Here is a 19,512-nt window from a genome sequence, read left to right as displayed (position 1 = left end):
CGATAAATCCCTTCGTTTAGTAAATTGTTTCTAATTCTACATCCCCTTTCTCCTTCTTCATCACTTTCTGCCATTTCTTCTCTTTTTGAGATTTCTTTCAGTTTTTTAGTAAGAATAGGTGATGGCATTCACCTAAATAGTAAACACAAGTAATAAATAAGAGAATACTAAAGATCAAGTCATAGAATTTCTCACAACGAGAGAGTGAAATATCACCCAGCGGCATAGCATCATTAAACATATATGATGTTTACCAGAATTAATGCATCATTGGATTCTTCATCATCCATCAACATGGGCTTTATACAAATCTTACACACAAACAATAGTGAAATATTGATACAATAAATTAACCATTTCATATATAACCCACATAATTATAATCTTCTCAACGGGAAACTCAAATAAATTACGAGGCAGGACAACAAATACATTGCCTCTTACAAGCAACACTTTCCAATCAATTTTTGTTCTCCAACAAACCAACCCCTCCCCCCCCCCCCCCCACAATAAATGTCATTACAATATGTGACATTTCAATTTAGCACCCTAGGAGAGTTCAAACTTGAGATTATACAATCCAATCCATCAAGGGCAAAAAGACCCGGGAGAGAGAAGGAAAGAAAACCTATATTGGAAAGCAAGAACAAAGGCAGAACACATGCTTTCATGGATGCAGAGTATGGAATAGAACATCTGACTTCATTACCTAACGCTAAGCTAATTCCTGAAGCAGAAAATAAATGTAAAGAATGCAAGATGCAGTGCCCCCAAAAAGTGTAACACCATGAGTATAAAAACAAGTGAAGACCAAAAAGATATGCAACCTGACTGTGACCGACAAGAAACCAATGACATGAAACAATGCAAGACACAGATTAGCGCAACCCCCCCCCCCCCCCCCCCCCCCCCCCCCCGGCCAAAAAAAGAAAGAAAGAAAGGAAATAAGTAAAAGAGGCTTAAGAAATAAGAGAGCGATAACCTGAAGAAGGTGAAAATGGAAGTAAGGAAATTTGAAGTGCCGGGACACCCTGAACAGCCCTTTGCAGTTGGCTATTCAGTCGCCATAGGAAGGTCAATCACTTGGAGAAGATGGCTTCCTTCAAGGCTGTATTGGGTATTTCTCTGGCATTCCAACCATATCGAGGGTCAATGACGAATCAGTAACCAGGCAGCCTAAACTCTTTTCAGCACGTCTTCGTATATCCAGTTCCCAACCCAATCCTCAGAGATATAATTACTTCTTGATGGACTTTATCCATTTCTGAGGAGCTATGAATGTACACTTCCACTGTCACCAAGGGAAAGCCCGATCCCATGGTACTGATGCAAGAGTTAGTGACAACTTGAAGACCAGTTAATATTGTTGTCTGAGAATTGTGATGACCCGATGCAGTGAATGCAAATCCCGGACCCCAACTCGACACACCCATATGCATGCAGGGACTCCTAAATGCAAAAATATACCATGTGGCTGTAGTCTCAAACAGAAATTGCACGGCCAATGGCCAACTTGGCCCATTCTGCAGATTCCTTAATCAAATGGTCCTCTGAGGACAAGCATTCGTTTAAGAAATCTTTGCATGACAAAGATTGCTGAATCAAAGAACCAGCATTACTTCCTAGTGTATCTGCTAGATCTCCAAGGACCCCAATGGCAGTTTTCATCACCACATCATCCCTGAGCATAAAAAGATGAGACAATTAGGGAAACATAATTAACAATAGAAATCAGACAAGTAAAACCAGGTAATATTTCCACGAGAAGGAAATGAAGAACCCACATGTCTTTCTCCATATAAATGCTATCAAGGAACTGAAGGATATGAGGTGCATAAGGAATCAACAATTGAGTTTTGGGCGAATTTTTAAACCCTTGAAGTATCCCAGAGTATGCCTCCAGTATCCCATTTCGCAGAAGATTTGTATACTCTATCATTTCATCATCAGCACCTGATGTGTGGGCAGACAACTCTGCTGCACTCTGAAGCATAGGCATAGAGTACATCAAATACTTCTCGAAGTTCTCTCCTATAGCCAGTGCTATGTCGCCAAAGCATGAAAAGATGGGAGGCTTTACAGATCGATGCAACTGGTTGCTTGATAAGTCTTTTAGAAGCTGAGTCATAATCCCGTCACAGTAAGGCAAGATCTTATCCTCCAATGCCCTGCATATATCACCCACCACACCAACAGTGACAGAACAGACTTGATACTCCTCAAAATTCTGAAGACCCATTTCCAGATATTTATAAAATTCTGGCATGTACTTTGCAAAGTCAGGACCGGATGCATAGGCAAGGGCCCCAATGGCCAGCATTGCCTCTTCATGCACAGTGGCATTTCTACAAGCAAAAACCCTGAGGAAGAGATTCATGATCTGATCGGCATACTGCATGAAGACATACTTAGTTGGCTCTGATGACCCTAGCTTCTGAATAATAACCTGTAAGCACCCACAAAGAAGGCCTTGAAGTTCATTCTGCTTCTCCCTCTCATCAGATGAGAGCTTTTGTGCTTCCAACGTCTGGTGAAGCTCCATCATGATGACAGGAACTAATTGCAACACCATTGGAGCCGTTTCATCTGTTGAACACCTCACCACTTCATTTAATGTCTCATACGCAGCAGTTCTCAATCGTGATTCCCCAGCATCTTCCCTGTGAGTAACTGTGAGAAGAGACCGAACAATTTCCTGGAAATAAGGAGTCAGCGGAGAGGATGAACCCACATCTTCATATCCTTGAGCAAGGAAGTAAAGAGCACCACAGGCCTTCTCAGCTACATTGGGAACATCCTTCATGCTCTGCAGCAGAACAGTGACGATCTGTTGACAATTTTCTTGAGTAATTATGGGTGTCTCCATAGCTGACCCATGTAGGAATTCAAATATTCTTCCCAAGGTCCAAGCTGTTGTGTCCTTCACATGGCTATTTGGGTCCCTTGTCAAGGCAGCAAGCATGAAATTTAGAGCAACATTAACAATAGGCATTAACTTATCAGGTGAGGGACCTTCCAAGATGGAACCAAATGCATATGTAGCTGCCTCCCTTTGCCTCCAATCAGGTTTTGTGATGTTCTCTTCAATGAATGGCATTACAAGGGGGACAATATCATCTCCTACAGTTCGTGCAACCAAACCTAGGCAAGTGCCACCAGCCATGGCAAGATTCCAAGCCCCCTCATCCTGATCTTGATCCTCCTCTTGCTTGAGTAGTGTTTCTAACAGTATGGGGACAAGAGCAGGCAAAGCTTGCTTGATAAAATAAAAGCAGGGAATATCAGAATCGCCTGTAAAATCACCCCCATATTCTTCTAAGATATCAATCTCTTCGTCACAGATTGAACTCCAGAATTCCAAAGCTTGAAGAGCCACAGGCTCCTGGTCTTCCCGCACAGCCTTTGCAGTAATGTTAAAAATATCTTGTATGTATGGAGCTAATTTCTCATAATACATTGAGGAAATAGAGACCAAACACTCAAAAGCTGCCTGCCGAATCTTCACTTCTGGGCAAAGTGTGGCTTCACAAACAACTCTCATGATATAATCACGCTCCATGTCATTGCCAAAATTTGCCTGGGCAAAGCCAAGAGCATTGTACAGTGCTCTGGTAGCAGCAAGCCTAACATCATTATTGCTTTCTGATGCATTCATACCTTGAACCACAGCTGTGAGTATCTTATTCACATTATCTTGATCCACAACGTCTGGAGAAATTTCTTCACACAAGTAACCCAGAGTTTCGAGAGTGGCTTGCTTTACATGAGCTGGGAGCTGGTGAATGTTTGATAAGAGTGATCCTATTAGCTCAGGCCACTGTTTCTGTGGCAGCTCAATGCCTGCTACCTTTGCAATGACTTGTGATGCAGTTGATTGAGCATCAGGAACAGGAGAAGAAAGGGTTTGCAGCAAACCTGTCTTGATCTGGCTCTTCACAGTGACATCTAATGATAACCATCTTTGAACAAGCTCAAACTTTCTGTGTTGTTCCTTGGCATCTAGGGCATTCTTAAGGATCAAACCAGCTAATTTACGACTATCTACGGGCTTATCATTGCTTGCAAGCTCTGCTGAGAGAGAGAACAAGAAACCAGGAAGATTTTGGTCCTGAAACTGTTTCAGAGTGTCTTCTGCATGTTTCCGTACAATTCCATCCACTGATTGTGCATTCAAAAGAACCTGGGTGACTTCCATTGCCATGGTGAATCTGAAAGAATCACATTTTCACAAGTCAGACATAATATAATTCAAATCCAGAGACAATTGTCTATAGTACACAAGCCAATCCTATCCAATCAAAATCTACTTCATAATGATCTTAACAAATTGAGCACAAAATCATGCAGGATAAGCAACCTGATTCAAACACAACTAATTGGCAAGAGTAAATACTGTAAATGGAGAGGGCAATAACATAGCTTAGAATTGAGAACACAAACATTAGTATGGCAATATCAATGGACAACCAAAGCACCGTCCTATTCTCAACAAACACAGAACGTGATAAACAGTATGGGACATAGTTGTCAAATCAAGATACAGATCGTGAATCAGATTGCCTAATTTTGGAATTGCAAATTGTGAATCATATTGTATTGTAAGGTACAATAACAATGAGATAAATAGATTAAAAAAAATATAATCTAAAATATGTTTACACCTATAACATGGAGAAAATACTCAAAAATAGTCATTTTAGCCCAAGTTTAACAACAGCACTCAGTGGAAAGCTTTCTTGGAGAGAGCAAGACTGTTCGTACGCTGCATATTTGTTTAGTTTTTGACCCAAAAGACCCTATTTGACCTGAATTTTTAACCCTAAAATTCCAATAGGACTGTTCGCATCAGGTTAAGGGGGAAAAACAAATTAAATAAATAAATAAATATAGAAAACTGAGTTGTTTCACATTCAGGTTGCACAGATCCAACAAGGTCTGTTGCAACCAGACGGCAGAACTCCACTGTTCTCGTCATTTTTTGAATTGCCAGAATCAAGTGATTCACCCTGAATGTCTCATATTGTATGATAATGCAATTCAAAGCAAAATCCAATTCACTCTTCGGTTGGTATTGGTGGGGATGAGTATTGAGCCAAATCATATACAATACTAACAACACTGAAACATAATGTAATGATGAAATTTCATGTCAGTGCAGTCAATTGTAACGGATCTTAACAAATATCTGACGATATACATTCAAATGATCTGCGACATACATCCAAATGATCGGCGACTAAGAGCTAACTTCCAAACTTTAACGGCTACATGTGTAAAAGCAACAAATCAGTTCAAAAGTTACAGATGAAACAATGGCCAAAGAAATCATGCAGCGAGCAAATACAGTTAGGGCAAGAATCTAGGGTTTTCAGCAGGGAGTCCAAATAATCAATTCCTCGGGGGGAAAATATACCAATTCAGAACCCTGATTTCACTGCACCAAATCCCCGGATAAGAAATCGATCGCAACATGAACAGTTGCTCCACACACACAAATCACGCAAACTGCCTATCTAACGACATTCCACAAAGTGACAAATCAATCCCCGTCAGAATTGAAGCGTCCAAATACATTCAACAGCGAGAACAAACCAAATCAATACGCAACAGATCGATTATCGAGATCGGCATACGAGGCTAATCCAAAACTGAGAAGTAGAAAAGGTGAATAGACAAGCGAGATGAAATTTACCTGAGACTCTGATTGCCGAGGAGTGTAGGACAGCGAAAGTACACTCTCCGATCCGGAAGAGCGGCGCTTTCAAATTTCAAACCCTAGGGGAGAGAGAGACAGACAGATGAGAGAGAGAGAGAGAGAGAGAGAGAGAGAGAGAGAGCAAAATGTAAAAAGCTTGACTTGAATTGAATGACTATCTATCTGTAATGTATTCCAAATAATGCCCTGATATTATTTTATGGGTAGGATTAGATGTTGACACTACTACCGTACCCCTCTACCTAACCAATCCCATTTATTATTAATTATTAATTGTTAATTGTAATAGGATTAGGATTATTATAATTCTAATTCTAAAAAACAAAATATTATAAATTATAAATCCCAGACACATGGCAAGTGGTAAACAAGTGATACGATAAGATTAGTATGTTAAGAGTTCAATATTTGACTTAGCCAAAGGCTAAAGACCCACTTATAATTTACTTCTTCTGCTAAAATTAAAAGTACGAATGATAGAAGATCCCGTAAAGATGATAATTTTAAATATTAAAAGTTATATAATTGAATGAATGAAAATAGAATTAGATAAATCATGAGCAATTATATACTCTCGTGTGATTTAAAAAAATATAATAAAAATATTAAGCACTAAACATAAGATTATATAACCATTACATTACAATTTCAAATGTTTTGAGGGTATAAAGTATTATCAAAAGCTTCAAATAAATTCATAAAACATATAAAATGGTGTTTGGTTTTTTAGACTATTCTGACATTCTTATACGTTGTAAATATCATTTATTTTTACATAATTTGTTTATAATTAAGAGCTGTATTATGGCAAAAAAGAAAATTAAGTACAGAGAATAATCAATTGTCAAAATTAGTTGCCATCAAGGGAGACAATTTGTTAACCATAAGTTTGTCGACAATTTGATTTTGATTTAGAACAACTCCAATTAGAGTTGTCATCTTCGTAACTATTGAAATAGCATTCTAGAATATAAATTTTTCACTCCAGCGGGAGTGGCATATGGAGTTGTAAAATGACAATAATCCTCTTGCAGTGCTATTTTTTCAACCCCTAGAGAGAGAGAAATGGAGATTGCATTTGCCAATGATAAAAATACAACAACTATATTTGATATTCTATATATACATATATTTACCTGAAACAAGGGAGGTGAGACTGAGCGAGAGAGAGCTAGAGGTAGCGATCGACTAGCGAGGCAACGAGCAACAAAGGGCGGGAGCAGGTGAGGGCTGGATAAGCAGCGACGAACGATCGAGTGAGAAAAAGGCGATACGGAGGCGGCAACCTGCTAGGGCGAGCCGTGGAAGGGCAAAGAAAGCAAGAGAGGCGCAAAGAAAGGAAGCTTCTGGAGTATGTATTATATATATAATTGTTTTTATTTTAATTAATTAATTATTAATTATATATATGTAAATATTTTTATTTTAATTAATCATTAGAATTTAAATTGATTATTTTAGGTTAGAATTATATATTTTGATTTTAATTTAAAATAAGATTATGAAGGTATGTATTATATATTTTGAAATTTAAAATTTGAAATTTGAAATTCTAATTATATTTTTTAATAAAAATATTAAAATAACACCCCTATTTGCAATCTATCAATGGAGTAGATGTACAATTCAGAGGTACCATAACACTATTTAAGGCCACAAATTAATAATGTAGCACCTTAAAATAACAACTCCCTTTGGAGATGCTCTTATTCTTAGGAAATTTTTTAACAATATTTTTATTTTATTTATTATTAGGAAGTCTTGTGACATTGTTTAAATATAATTTAATTTAAAATTTGAAATTCCAAACTATGAAAAAAAAAGGGAAAAAAGCTTAGGCATGCTTGTTGACCAACAATGTAAACACACAATAGAGTCAAATTGATCCTTCAATTATTATGCAAATATATATATATATATTATAGATAGAATATAATATTTCATATTTTTGTGAAAATATCACGAATTTTAAGTGAGTTTAAAATACCGAAAACATGTTTGAATTGGCAACGAGTGACCGAATCAGTCGTAGGGAGTACCCTAGAACTTATATACCTAAGGTTAAAGGTATTTTTTTGATGAGCATCTCGAGGCGAGATTTATGACGCTGAAAAAAATCAAATCAGAAATGGTTTTAGGTTAAGCTAAGTTGTAGCCTAAAAAGACCGAATGATGGTAAGGGGTTTCCGATAAATCGTATATATTGAGTAATTTTGAGTTATTAATTTTCGAATTTTAAGTATCTCGATAAATTTGATATTTGATGGTATAATTGTAATTAGAGAATTATCCAAACAAAATAAAGATAAAATTAAGAGCTTATGTGGTAAAATAATGAAGTTGAGGACTTGAAATAAGGGTCAAAGTGTTATTTGAAAGAAGTTTGAGGTTTTAACTTGAATTTCAAAAGATCAATTCATTCTAGTTTTGGATTTCAAAAGCCACTCAATTATGGATTTGAGTCTTTGGAGTCCATGGCTAAGATTTTGACAAGTGGTATAATGTGATTAGTTAGAGAAATCTATAAAAAGGCACCATAGGTTCTTCTCAAATCATTCCAACCAAGTTTGAGGAGTGAAGCACTCTAAGAGGAGGAGCTTGCTCTAGAGAGAGAGAAGGGAGTTTGGTAAGAAGGCAGTAAGAAAGAGGCGAAAAAACGGCGGAGAACGAGCCTCGTCGGAGTTGCGAGTCTTCGCCAGAGTTCGCCAAAATCAGTCAGCAAAAAAGCAAGATAAGTCTTTTTTTTTTTTTGATAATCTTGTAGAGGGGGAAGAAAGGGTCGCGTAGGTTCAAATAGGAGTCGAATCGGAGTTAAAACGAAGGAGATATGGCCGAAATACAAAAACGAGGCGTTGCTGTTCGGATTCTGGTGCCTGCGCGTGAGTTACACGCGCCGAAAAATGGCTGTGCGTGAAGGCATGTGACCGACCTTCTTGGGGCGCGTGAGGGCGCGTGAGGGGTCTATTTTCCTTCAAAATTTTCAATTATACCCTTAATTTAATACCCTTCAACCCTATGTAAAAATATTTAAGCTTAGGTTTACCAAAACACATGTTTTCTGCAGAAACCTAGGCCGTTTGCTGTGAAATTATACCGTCGAAGAGATAAACCAACAAGGTGAGACTCCTATACTCCAAATCCTATTTTTTATTCTCTTATGAGAGATTTCTATTGCGTGGGACATGTTTCGTGAAGTTCTTACACATAAACGCATGTTATTCTCTTATGTGAAATCATGATGCATATATGAAATGTATTTTTCTGAAAATTATATGCTATTGGCTTTTTAACTGTTGCATTTATAAAATTCGTGTGGTCATACTGTTGTACCTATTTGTTGTTGGTCGAGGGCAAAAGTCGGATGTCTCCCGAGAGGCGCTATGCGTGCACCATCGAGAAAGCTCTCGTGGGGAAGACCGTGAGCCTAAGGAACAACGGATGTGGTGCTTGCATGAGTGTTATGAAGTCGGGCCAAAGTGACATGGTTAGGGACCTCCCGAGAGGCGTTACGCGTGCGCCATTGAGAAAGCTCTCGTTGGAGGAAGCTGGCGTGTTCACGAGGCACTTCGAAGTAGTTCTCGTTGTCTTCTCAGACATTTTATACCTGATCATGCATCGATATAAACTATTTTTTTTTTAGAGTTTCTCACTAGAAGATTCATCTTCTAATTGGACTATGTCCCTGGAATATTCAAACGTTCCAGGTTCAACGAACGGCTCTAAGGGAATGGAGGTAGCTGAAGAATAAACTTAATTTACTGTTGTTGTATGCTTATGTGCAAACCTATGTAATTTTGGATATGTTTAAGATGTTCATTTATCATTTGCAAGAGATGATGTAGTACATTTTGTAGACGTCTTGAACAATTTTATGATAAAGCATTATGGTTGTGAACCATATCAGGTTCGATCTAGCTTCTACATTTGAAATTTTAATACCTGTCTTAGCTATTCAATTATTGGGTTTGTTAAGCTGAGAAGGTAAAAATTAGAGTTTTGGGGATATTGTGTGATGTGTGACAACTATTGTGATATGAAAACTTTTTATATTCCCGAAATCCTAAGTTATAACACGCTCAAAAAAACTGGGGTGTTACATAGAAGACTAGATTAGAATAATAGATTTATGTTGTACTCATTAATCTGGAAATAAAATTCTGACATAATAATTAAAAGAGAATTATATCCCTAAATAGAAAAGGTCAAATGAGGTTATTTTTATACCCACTTTATATTTGTTTTTTAGTTCTCAAACTCATAACTGTTAATAAAGAAGAAATGCACAAAGAAATAGAAAAGTCTCATCGATCATTTTACTCATTGAGATCTCGATCTTAAATATAACCTAGAACTAATACAATCAAATTATAGAAATGCCCTTACAGCAACAAAAATACAAATGATAACAACAACATCAATGTGTAAGATACCATACAAAATAGAAAATAAAATACAACAAAAATTACAACTCTATTACTCCCCCTCAAGATGGACCATGAATATTGATGATGGTCATCTTGGACAATAGTGGGAAAAGTTGAGAACCTGGGAGAGGCTTAGTAAAAACATCTGCCAGCTAGTGTTATGATCGAATGGAAAGTAACTTGATTTGTCCAGTAATAATTTTGTCACGAACAAAGTGACAATTAAATTCAATATGCTTGGTATGCTCATGAAACACCGGATTAGTGGTAATATGAACAACAGTTTGGTCATCACAAAAAAATAAACTAGAAAGAGAAAGAGTAACATGAAAATTCGAGAGAAGTTGAGTAAACCAGGTAAGTTCACTAGCAGTAGTAGCCAAAGCTTGATACTCAGCTTCAACTGAGGAACAAGAAACAGTAACTTACTTCTTAGAACACCAAGAAATCAAAGATGCTCCAAGAAAAATACAATATCTAGTGACTGGTCGACGAGTATCCAAGCAAAAACCCCAGTTAACATTGAATAAGGCACAACGCTGCAAAGAAGAAGTAGTAAAAAGAATAATCCTTGACCAAGAGCAACCTTTAGATACTGCAATAGGTGATATATAGCATCTAGGTGAGGTTTCCCAGGATTAGACACAGATTAGTTGAGTTTGTGAACCACATAAGTGATATCTAACCAAGAGATTGTAAGATAGAGTAAGCAACCAATAAGCCTACAATAGAAAGAAGTATCCATAACCAATGAGCCTACAATAGAAAGAAGCATCCACTAGGGGTGTTCGCGGTACGGTTTGGCCTGTCTGAATCATTTTCAGCACGCCAAATCGCTAGTGCGGTTTTTCAACCAAACCAGACCGCGGTCTGGTTTGGGTTTGGCCAAATCGCGGTTTTGAAATGCTATTTAAAATCACTAAAAAAGATATTTAAAAATGATAAATAAAGACACAAATATTGATAAATAAAGACAATTAAATGTAAATAAATAAGAGCACAAAATAAAGACAAAATAGTGTAAAAAATAAATAGGATGGGCTGCCAATTATTAGATTTTTATAATAATAATTTTTTTATAATTTTTTTTATTATTTTCTTGGGCGGTTCGGTTTAAACCGAACCGCAAACTGTCCAAACTGCAAATCGCACGGTTTGGACAGAATCCAAACCGTTTTCGACCGCCAAAAAAAAAAAATTGATCGGATCGATTTGATTCGGTTCGGTTTGGCCGATTTTCACGATGCACTGGTTTTTTTGAACACCCCTAGCATCCACAACCAAATCCCCTTCATTAGCACTAAGCTTTAGATTAGGAATCATTGGGACAAAAGCATGTTTGTTGGCTAAGAGACCGGAATCTTCCAAAAATTGCAACTTTGAGAGAAGAAAATTCCTTTTGCAAGCTGGGCTATCTCTAGACCAAGAGAATAATGCAAACAGTTAAGATCCTTAAGCTTGAATTGACTATGTAGAAAAGATTTTAGATCATTGATGACTGAAAGATTAAGACCCGTAAGTATGATGTCATCTACATAGACTAAAAGAGTCACAAATGAAAAACCACTACCTTTGGTGAAGAAAGAATAATTTGATTTGGACTGTATAAAACCAAACTGAAGAATAGCTAGAGAAAATTTTGAGAACCATTGCCTTGAAGCTTGTTTCAACCCATATATAGACTTATATAACTAACAAACTAATTTCTCTCTCTTATTACCAATTGAGAGCGAAGGCTTGTAACGAGGTGGTAATTCCATATAGACTTCTTCAAAAAAAATTCCTGTTAAGAAAGGTATTATTCACATCCAATTGAATAAGAACCCATTTACGGCTAGCAGTTAGGGCAAGAAAGACCGTAACAATCACCAATTTCACTACAGGAGAAAATGTATCAAAAAAATCCAATCCCTCTTATTGTGTATATCCCTTAGCTACCAAGCGAGGCTTGTACCTTTCTATAGAACCATCAAATTTGTATTTAATTTTATAAACTCATTTACACCCAATAGCATGCTTGTGGGAAAGTAGGGATGTAACACTCTAAGTGTGATTAAGATGCATGGCACCTAATTCAACTTTAATTGCATTTCTCTAGTGGGCATACTTAACTGCTTGGTGGTAGTATTGAGGTTCAAAATCAACAGAGAGTTGAAGACAAAAAGAACTGAGTAAGAGAAAGTTTAGAATAAGAGACATAATGATGTAAATGATATGAAGATTTTGGTCAGAAAATGTGGGTGATAAGATAAAAGGCTGCAATGAAAATCTTGTAGATATGTAGGTGGTCGAGTAGCCCGAGAAGACCTACAGATGGGAATAGGAGAAATGGAATGAGAAGAAGATAGATCAATAGTAGGTTCAGGGAGATTGTGAGGAGTGGTAAGCAAAGAGGAAAGATGAATCAAATCATTACAGGGATTAATAAAACCAGATCAGGAAATGGGTCAACTATCTCATCAGAAGAGGTGATAAAATGGAAGGGAAATATATGCTCATGAAATTGGACATCCTGAGAAATGATAATAGATTTTGCGGTGAGATCATACAGCTTGTAGCCTTTGATGTTTGGTGGATAGTTAATAAAAATGCAAGCCTTGGCCTTAAGATAAAATTTGGATCTATGTGAGGGTAAGGTAGAGGCAAAACAAAGACTACCAAAAACTCTAAGTGAAGAATAGTCTACGAGAGTTTTATACAACAATTGATAGGGGGTTTTGGAATGTAAAAGAGAGGTAGGTGATCTATTAATCATGTATGTAGCAGTAAAAATACAGTCACCCCAAAATTTTATAGGAACCCGAGACTAAAAGTAGAGTGCCCTGGCCACATTTAAGAGATGTTGGTATGTCCTTTCAACCACAGAATTCTGTTCAGGCCTCTCTACACACCAGAATTGATGTATAACTCCCTTAGAAGCAAAAAAATCAGCAAATCTCAATTCAGGGGCATTGTCAGATCTAAATTTCTTAATCACTTTGTTAAATTGAGTCTCAACCAAGGAAAAAAACTTAGGAACAATAGTCTTGGCCTCAGATTTATGTTTCATAAAGAAAACCCAAGTAAACCTCGTACAATCATCAACTAAGGTGAGAAAATATGTATGTCCAACACAAGTAAGTGTATGATACGGCCCCCATGTATCACAGTGAATTAAATCAAATGCACACTTTAATAATTGATTATTTGACACAAAAGACAATCGTCGTTGCTTAGTCAGTGGACATACGGAGCAAATATCACTACCAGTATCATGAAAATGTAATCGATCCTTTATTAAGTCCAGTCACTTAAAAGAAATGTGTCCTAGTCTCTTATGTCATGTAGTTTTATTAATAATATTAGCTACTATGGCATGATGAACATACTTTACATTTGTACTAACAGACATATCAGTTGAAACTTTAAGGACATACAGGCCTCCAACCAAGTCGCCCTTGCCATTCATCTTTAAAATGCTTATATCTTGAATAACACACGCATGAGGGATAAAATTGAGACTTGTTGTATTCTTTTCAACCAATGCGCTCATAGATATGAGATTAAACTTAAATTGAGCCACATAGAGGATATTGTCTAGCACCAGATATGGGGCAAGATTAACACAACCCATATAGAGTACTAAGACCCATGTATGGTCAGGAAATGTAACATAAGTGTTCTGAATAGGTTTTAGCTCAACAAAGGATGATAGACTAAAACATACATGACTTGTAGTTCCTGAATCCAAAACCCAATATTGAGGGTCACTAAGCAAAGAGCCAGCAAAAATAGAAAAACACATATCTGAAGCCTAACTAGAAGTTGAGACATCAGGAACCAGTTTTGCACTGGTAGTCTTAGTAATGGTGAGATGTGAGCTTAACACACTCAACAAATTTTGATATTGTTGAGAACTTAACGATTGCATAAAACCTTCAACTTCCTAACTTTGAGAAGAATTAGAATTTGATCTAGAAACTTGACTCACAATAGGATTTTTCAGCTAGTTAGGGGATATCTGGTTAGAAGTAATGTTTCTCTGCCTAGGCCTATACCTGGGAGGATACCCATGAAGCTTATAGCATTTGCCAATTGTATGCCTAGTAAAACCACAATGACTGCATATGGACCTTTCTCTCTTTTGAGATCTACCTTAATTTGGCCTATTATTGTCATACTTGACAAAGAATGTGACCGGATCAGAATTATTAACAGCAATATGAATATTCATTTGATTTTCCTCTTGAGTAACTAGGGCAAACACCTTATTAATTGGAGGAATTGGATCCATTAACAACAGTTGTCCCCTAACTTGTGCATAAGAATAATTTAGGCCCATTAGGAATGACATTACATATTCAATGTGATAGTGATATGCTAAGGCCTTTATGCCACCACATGAACATATTCCACGAGAGCAATTTGGCCTATAATTGCTAAGTTATTCTCATATGATCTTAAGTTTTGTGAAATAAGCATCAACAGATAACTAGCCTTGTGTTAGGTTCATTAATTCTTTACTAAGCTGAAATATCGAAGAGCCATTAGACTGTTGATATCTTTCCTTAAGATCATTCCAAATATCAAAGGCAGATTCAAAGAATATCACACTTGCCTATAGAGACAGAATTTAAAATCCAGGAGATCACAATATTGTTGTTTCTGATCCAAGAATTGAAAAGAGGATCATCATTGGGTGGTCGAGAAATCAAGCTAGTAACAAAATTTAATTTGTTCTTTACTGAAAAGGTAATTAGCAATTTAGCATCATTGGTTGAGAAACCAGCAACAATCCAAAACTATCAGAATGATGCAGGAAATAAGGACTTGAGGCATCATTAATAGCAAAGGTGCTCACCGATGGAGAAGAAATTTTCAGAAATTAAGTCGCCATAGAACAAGTATGAGCGATCAATTAGATTAGAAGGAAAGGAAAACAATAACGGAATAAGATCGCAAGATTCACGATTGCTAAAAGTGAAGAACAAGAAAGACAGTAATACTGATTTGTAGAACTCTGAACAACGGAGATTCACCATGACACCGGAAAAAAGAAAAAACAACAACAACAACACACAATGTTGATCAAAGAAGGAAGGAAGCGTACCTAGAACTCACAACATTGGAGATTGACGGAGAACGAAAATCGAGTCTAGGATTTTGAGTATTTGCTCTAATACCATAATAGAGAAGAAATACACAAAAGAATAGAAAAGTCTCATCGATCGTTTTAGTCATTGAGATCTCGGCCTTAAATATAACCTAGAACTAATACAGTCAAATTATAGAAATGCCATTACAGTAACAAACATACAAATGATAAGAAACTAACAAACAACAACAACATCAATGTGTAAAATACAATACAAAATAGAAAACAAAATACAACAAAAATTACAACTCTAATAACTATGAATTGTCCCAATCACAAAAATACATAAAGTGGTTGTTTCTAAAAATTTTGTAAAAATATAATATAATTTTGCAACACATAATCTCCCTGATCTACAATCAATAGGAAGACTGGAAGAAAGAGGGTAAATCCAAATCCACAATCTCATGAATCTCAAATAGAAGAGGAGAAAATTATCATTGAGCTAGTAATTGCCATTGTCTAAATCAAGAAGAAAGATCACTTGTCAACTCAATAAAAAATCTCTACTTAATAAATTGAAAGAATGAATAAATGAAGGTCTAAAATGAATTGAGCTAGTAATTACCATCATCTAAATCAAGAAGAAAGATCACTTGTTTAGGCTAACTATTCACTTTTAACTCCAAAGGAAATATCTACTTTCAAAGGCTAGCCCCCTCTTCTTTCTGCTTTTAGATTCTCTTTGCTCCTCACTTTTGCCCTCAACAGTAACAGGAGCCTGCTGATCAACAACCAAAATTTGCAGGTTCCATCCTTTCAAAGTTCTTCATGATGATCATAGTAGTCATCATCACCATAATTATCGACGCCATCCTCATAGACTGTGTTGTAGAAGATGTATTCATGCTTAATCATCTCATCCAGAGTTAGTTTCCCATCTCCATTTTCATCGGCCTGAATCCAAACCAATCCAGAAGTTAGAAGCTAATCTATATGATATCGTCTACCTCAATCCCTGCCAATTTATCTGGCTCTAACAAAGGAATGAAATGAAATAGCAAATGATCATCTACAACTAAATCCCTTGACTTTTGGCAGATATTTATTGTTAAATCCTTTGGCAATAATTCATAAAACATCACAGAGTGTACCAACTTGCCGGTGAATCAAATAACTCGTGTAATGTTTTAGCATAGGAAAGTTCTCCAAGGCTTAGGTATTGGAGAATGGGTTCCAGCTCTTCCACTCTCAATAATCTGCCAACTGTGAGGTAGGCTGCCACATTCCAGAATTCAACCTAGATCGACTGGTAATCCCATAGTAAGACTATAGATTGTGGAATGAATGCCAAAGGTGGTCAACTGCACTTTTGACAGTCAACTGCTGATAACCAGAGTTTAAATAAAATGCAATTTTCTGGTTTCCAGGTCTTTGTGAGTTCTGAAAATATTTGGAAAGATTAGTAAGATGTTCAACAATTCATACAAGTTTTGTTAATTATCAAAACATTTAAATTCATGGTCCTTAATCATTAGATTTTTGCAAGTTGTCTCAACAATATCCTCTCCATCAACATCTGCCAATTCATCGGGCTGTAAACTAAGGAATGAAATACCGGATGATTATCAACATCTTAAACCCTTTTTCTTTTGGGAGAAATTAATTGCTAAATCTTTTCAAAATAATATATAAAACATCAATGGGAATACCAACTTGCCTGGTGAATCAAATAACTCATGTAGAATTTAGCATAGGAAAGTTCTCCCGGGCTAAGGTATCGGAGTATGGGTTTCAGCTCTTCTATTTTCAGAAATCTGCCAACAGATTTTGCAGCATTAGATTAGCAATATGAAGAAAAAAGCATACACAACCCAAGTTGAATCTTCTCAACTCCTGTCATCAATAAATCAGTTCAATTTTCAAGAAAAAAATTCAGAGATGAAGGATTGTATACTTGTCATTGTTCAGATCAAGCTTGGCAAACATGTCTTCTGGGTTAGGGACGGTTTCTTCTCCATGTTCGAGTTCAACATAATTCTTGTAGGTGTCGTAAGCCCCATTTTTGAACTCTTCGAAGTTGAGTTTCTCATCATTATCTTGGTCAATTGGCCTGGACCAAAAAATAAACGTAAAGAATCCTAAGTATGTTGAAGATGGCATCAAATGAGAAAAATGCAGTACATGCGTATTTTGAATTTTGTAAAGATCAATAGTATACAATCAACCCCCGACCCTAGCAAATTAAGCAGGGAGGTTCATGCACTAGGGATGCCCTGTTTTAAGTATTAACAAACAGAGAGATTCCGGTGCTGACTTTATTTTTTCTGTCAATAACCAGTTATGAATCTGTTCAACATTGCTGTCCTCTGGATGCAGGAAACTGCAACAAAAAGTTGTTATTTGAAATGAAATTTGTGCAAATAAGAACTCATTAATTCCGAGCAGATATGAGAGCACAAAGAAAGAAAGATTACTTTTTAAATTCATAGAAGTCGAGAATCCCATTCTTGTCAGTGTCAGCATTTCTGAATTGCTCCCTCCACCATCCAGGTTCTCCATGCCCCATCTCATTTCTCTCTGTTGAATCATTCTTACTATCAATAACCCCTCAGGGGAAACATGCTATTGCTCTGTGTTAGGATCAGATTACACACATCACACACACAGAAAACATAAAAGATTTAATGTGGTTTGACTTCAATACTTTGTCTACAACCCTACAGCAACGGAATAATCTACTAAATATGTAATTTTGCACAGAAACTACAAAACCCCCACAAGACACAGTTTTTGCATAAACAAAACTAGAAATCCTCCAAGTCCTCACTACTCTAGATAACTGCTTACACACACTTTGGGAGCTCTGTTTATTTGGTTGTGGAAAATAATATAGACACACAAGGTCATTTTTTTCTTTAAAACCACTCAACTTTAATAATTGGACTGCATCATTTCTTAGATTATTGAGCTAGGGCCAATCAAAACTACCTAGGTGAACCTATTTATAGATGACAACTCTAACAGTATTAGGTCTTTTACATCTATCTTGATCCTCTATTCACAATCAGATTTGAGTTTGAGAAGCTATCTAACAAGGGAAACATGTTATTGATATGTTTGGCATGAAAGAAACAATGGGAAGGGAAAGGAAAATTGGAGGCCATGTATACATACAACCTCTTCCAAATTCTTTCTCGCCATTTTCCAGACAACCAATGGATGCATATATACGGAACAAATGTGAGACAAGAATTAATTAATTACCCAGATCTTCATCAGGGACATTATGCAGATATTCGCGCAAAGAAATCGCCCCATCTCCATCCCTGTCATGCGATTCCAACTCTCTCTGCGTCCTGTAAGTCAGTCGATCGTTCGCTTGCTGCGTAATCCAAGCTTGAAGCTCGTTCGAATCCACATATCCGTCCTTCGGCGCAACGTCGACCAACGGAAACAAATGAATCAACCTTAGGGTTACGTTGATTTCCCCCCCTTGGCGTAAATATTCATCCACGTCTTCTTGGTCGAGCTCGTCGGACAGTCGGTTCTTTTGATTGTCCAGGCCTTTCTCTTTGGACAATTTCTCGATTTTTACGAAGAGAGGGTCGAAAATTGGGGGCGGGATTTTGTAGCCCAAACGACGGCCGGGTCTGCGAGGCTTGGAGTCGCTATGGTTGTCTGTTTGGATGGCGAGAAAGCAGATAGTGAGGAGGACGAAAGTGGCAGCTAAAGAGGTGTAGACCGCCGCATTTGACATTTTCTCCGGTGGGATTTAAACCACTTTTTGCTTTGGCTTCTAGTTCTGATGAATGAGAAGAGATCGCGGCTGACAGTTAGAAAGGAGAGGCAAACAGGGCAGTGGCAATGAAAACGGGGGTTATACTACTCAAACCAACTGCCAACTACCAACTATATATATATATATATGTATCTATGTATATTTATTGAGTATTTATTGAGTTTCTTGTTTGATTTAATTTTCAGATATGCAAGTGACTAATTTTTTTTTTTATTCACCTGGAGTGTCTGAACTTTGCCTAACTAATCCCCAGAGACGAGTAACATTCTCCCTTGATGCACTCCTGAACAAATTCAGATTCAGACACAATTTATACACACTTAAAATAAGACATTCAATGCAATTCATACGAAACTTGTCTTCCAGTATTACTATTATCTTTCAGCTAAATATTGTCTTCCAATAATAAATTTATCTTCTAATTTACTACATTAATTCAAACCCTAATATTTTATGTAAAACTTTAAATACTTTACTATCACTCCACGCTCGTAGG

The 19,512-nt window shown here is 36.7% G+C and overlaps 2 protein-coding genes across 3 annotated transcripts; both read right to left on the bottom strand.

Moving 5' to 3' along the window:
* Positions 1-249: 249 nt before the first annotated feature.
* Positions 250-5,865, bottom strand: LOC127810265 (importin subunit beta-1). The gene is made up of 3 exons (XM_052349647.1): positions 5,693-5,865; positions 1,785-4,208; positions 250-1,681 (listed from the first exon to the last, which is right to left on the bottom strand). The coding sequence occupies exons 2-3, from the start codon at positions 4,199-4,201 to the stop codon at positions 1,483-1,485; spliced, it is 2,616 nt and encodes an 871-aa protein (XP_052205607.1). The 5' UTR covers positions 4,202-4,208; positions 5,693-5,865; the 3' UTR covers positions 250-1,482.
* Positions 5,866-15,688: 9,823 nt separating this feature from the next.
* On the bottom strand, positions 15,689-19,123 carry LOC127797327 (uncharacterized). Of its 2 annotated transcripts, XM_052330145.1 has the most exons (6): positions 18,482-19,123; positions 17,692-17,794; positions 17,532-17,597; positions 17,172-17,327; positions 16,935-17,031; positions 15,689-16,171 (listed from the first exon to the last, which is right to left on the bottom strand). In XM_052330145.1, exons 1-6 carry the CDS (start codon positions 18,972-18,974, stop codon positions 16,034-16,036), a joined length of 1,053 nt encoding a protein of 350 aa, XP_052186105.1. In that variant the 5' UTR covers positions 18,975-19,123; the 3' UTR covers positions 15,689-16,033. The 2 variants fall into 2 exon arrangements, with proteins under 2 accessions (XP_052186105.1, XP_052186113.1); XM_052330153.1 differs by lacking the exon at positions 17,532-17,597 and having other exon boundaries at positions 18,482-19,121.
* Positions 19,124-19,512: the final 389 nt, after the last annotated feature.

This window comes from Diospyros lotus, chromosome 1 (genome assembly GCF_014633365.1).
Source record: "Diospyros lotus cultivar Yz01 chromosome 1, ASM1463336v1, whole genome shotgun sequence".
Lineage (NCBI taxonomy): Eukaryota > Viridiplantae > Streptophyta > Magnoliopsida > Ericales > Ebenaceae > Diospyros > Diospyros lotus.
This window is presented reverse-complemented; position numbering and strand designations above follow the sequence as displayed.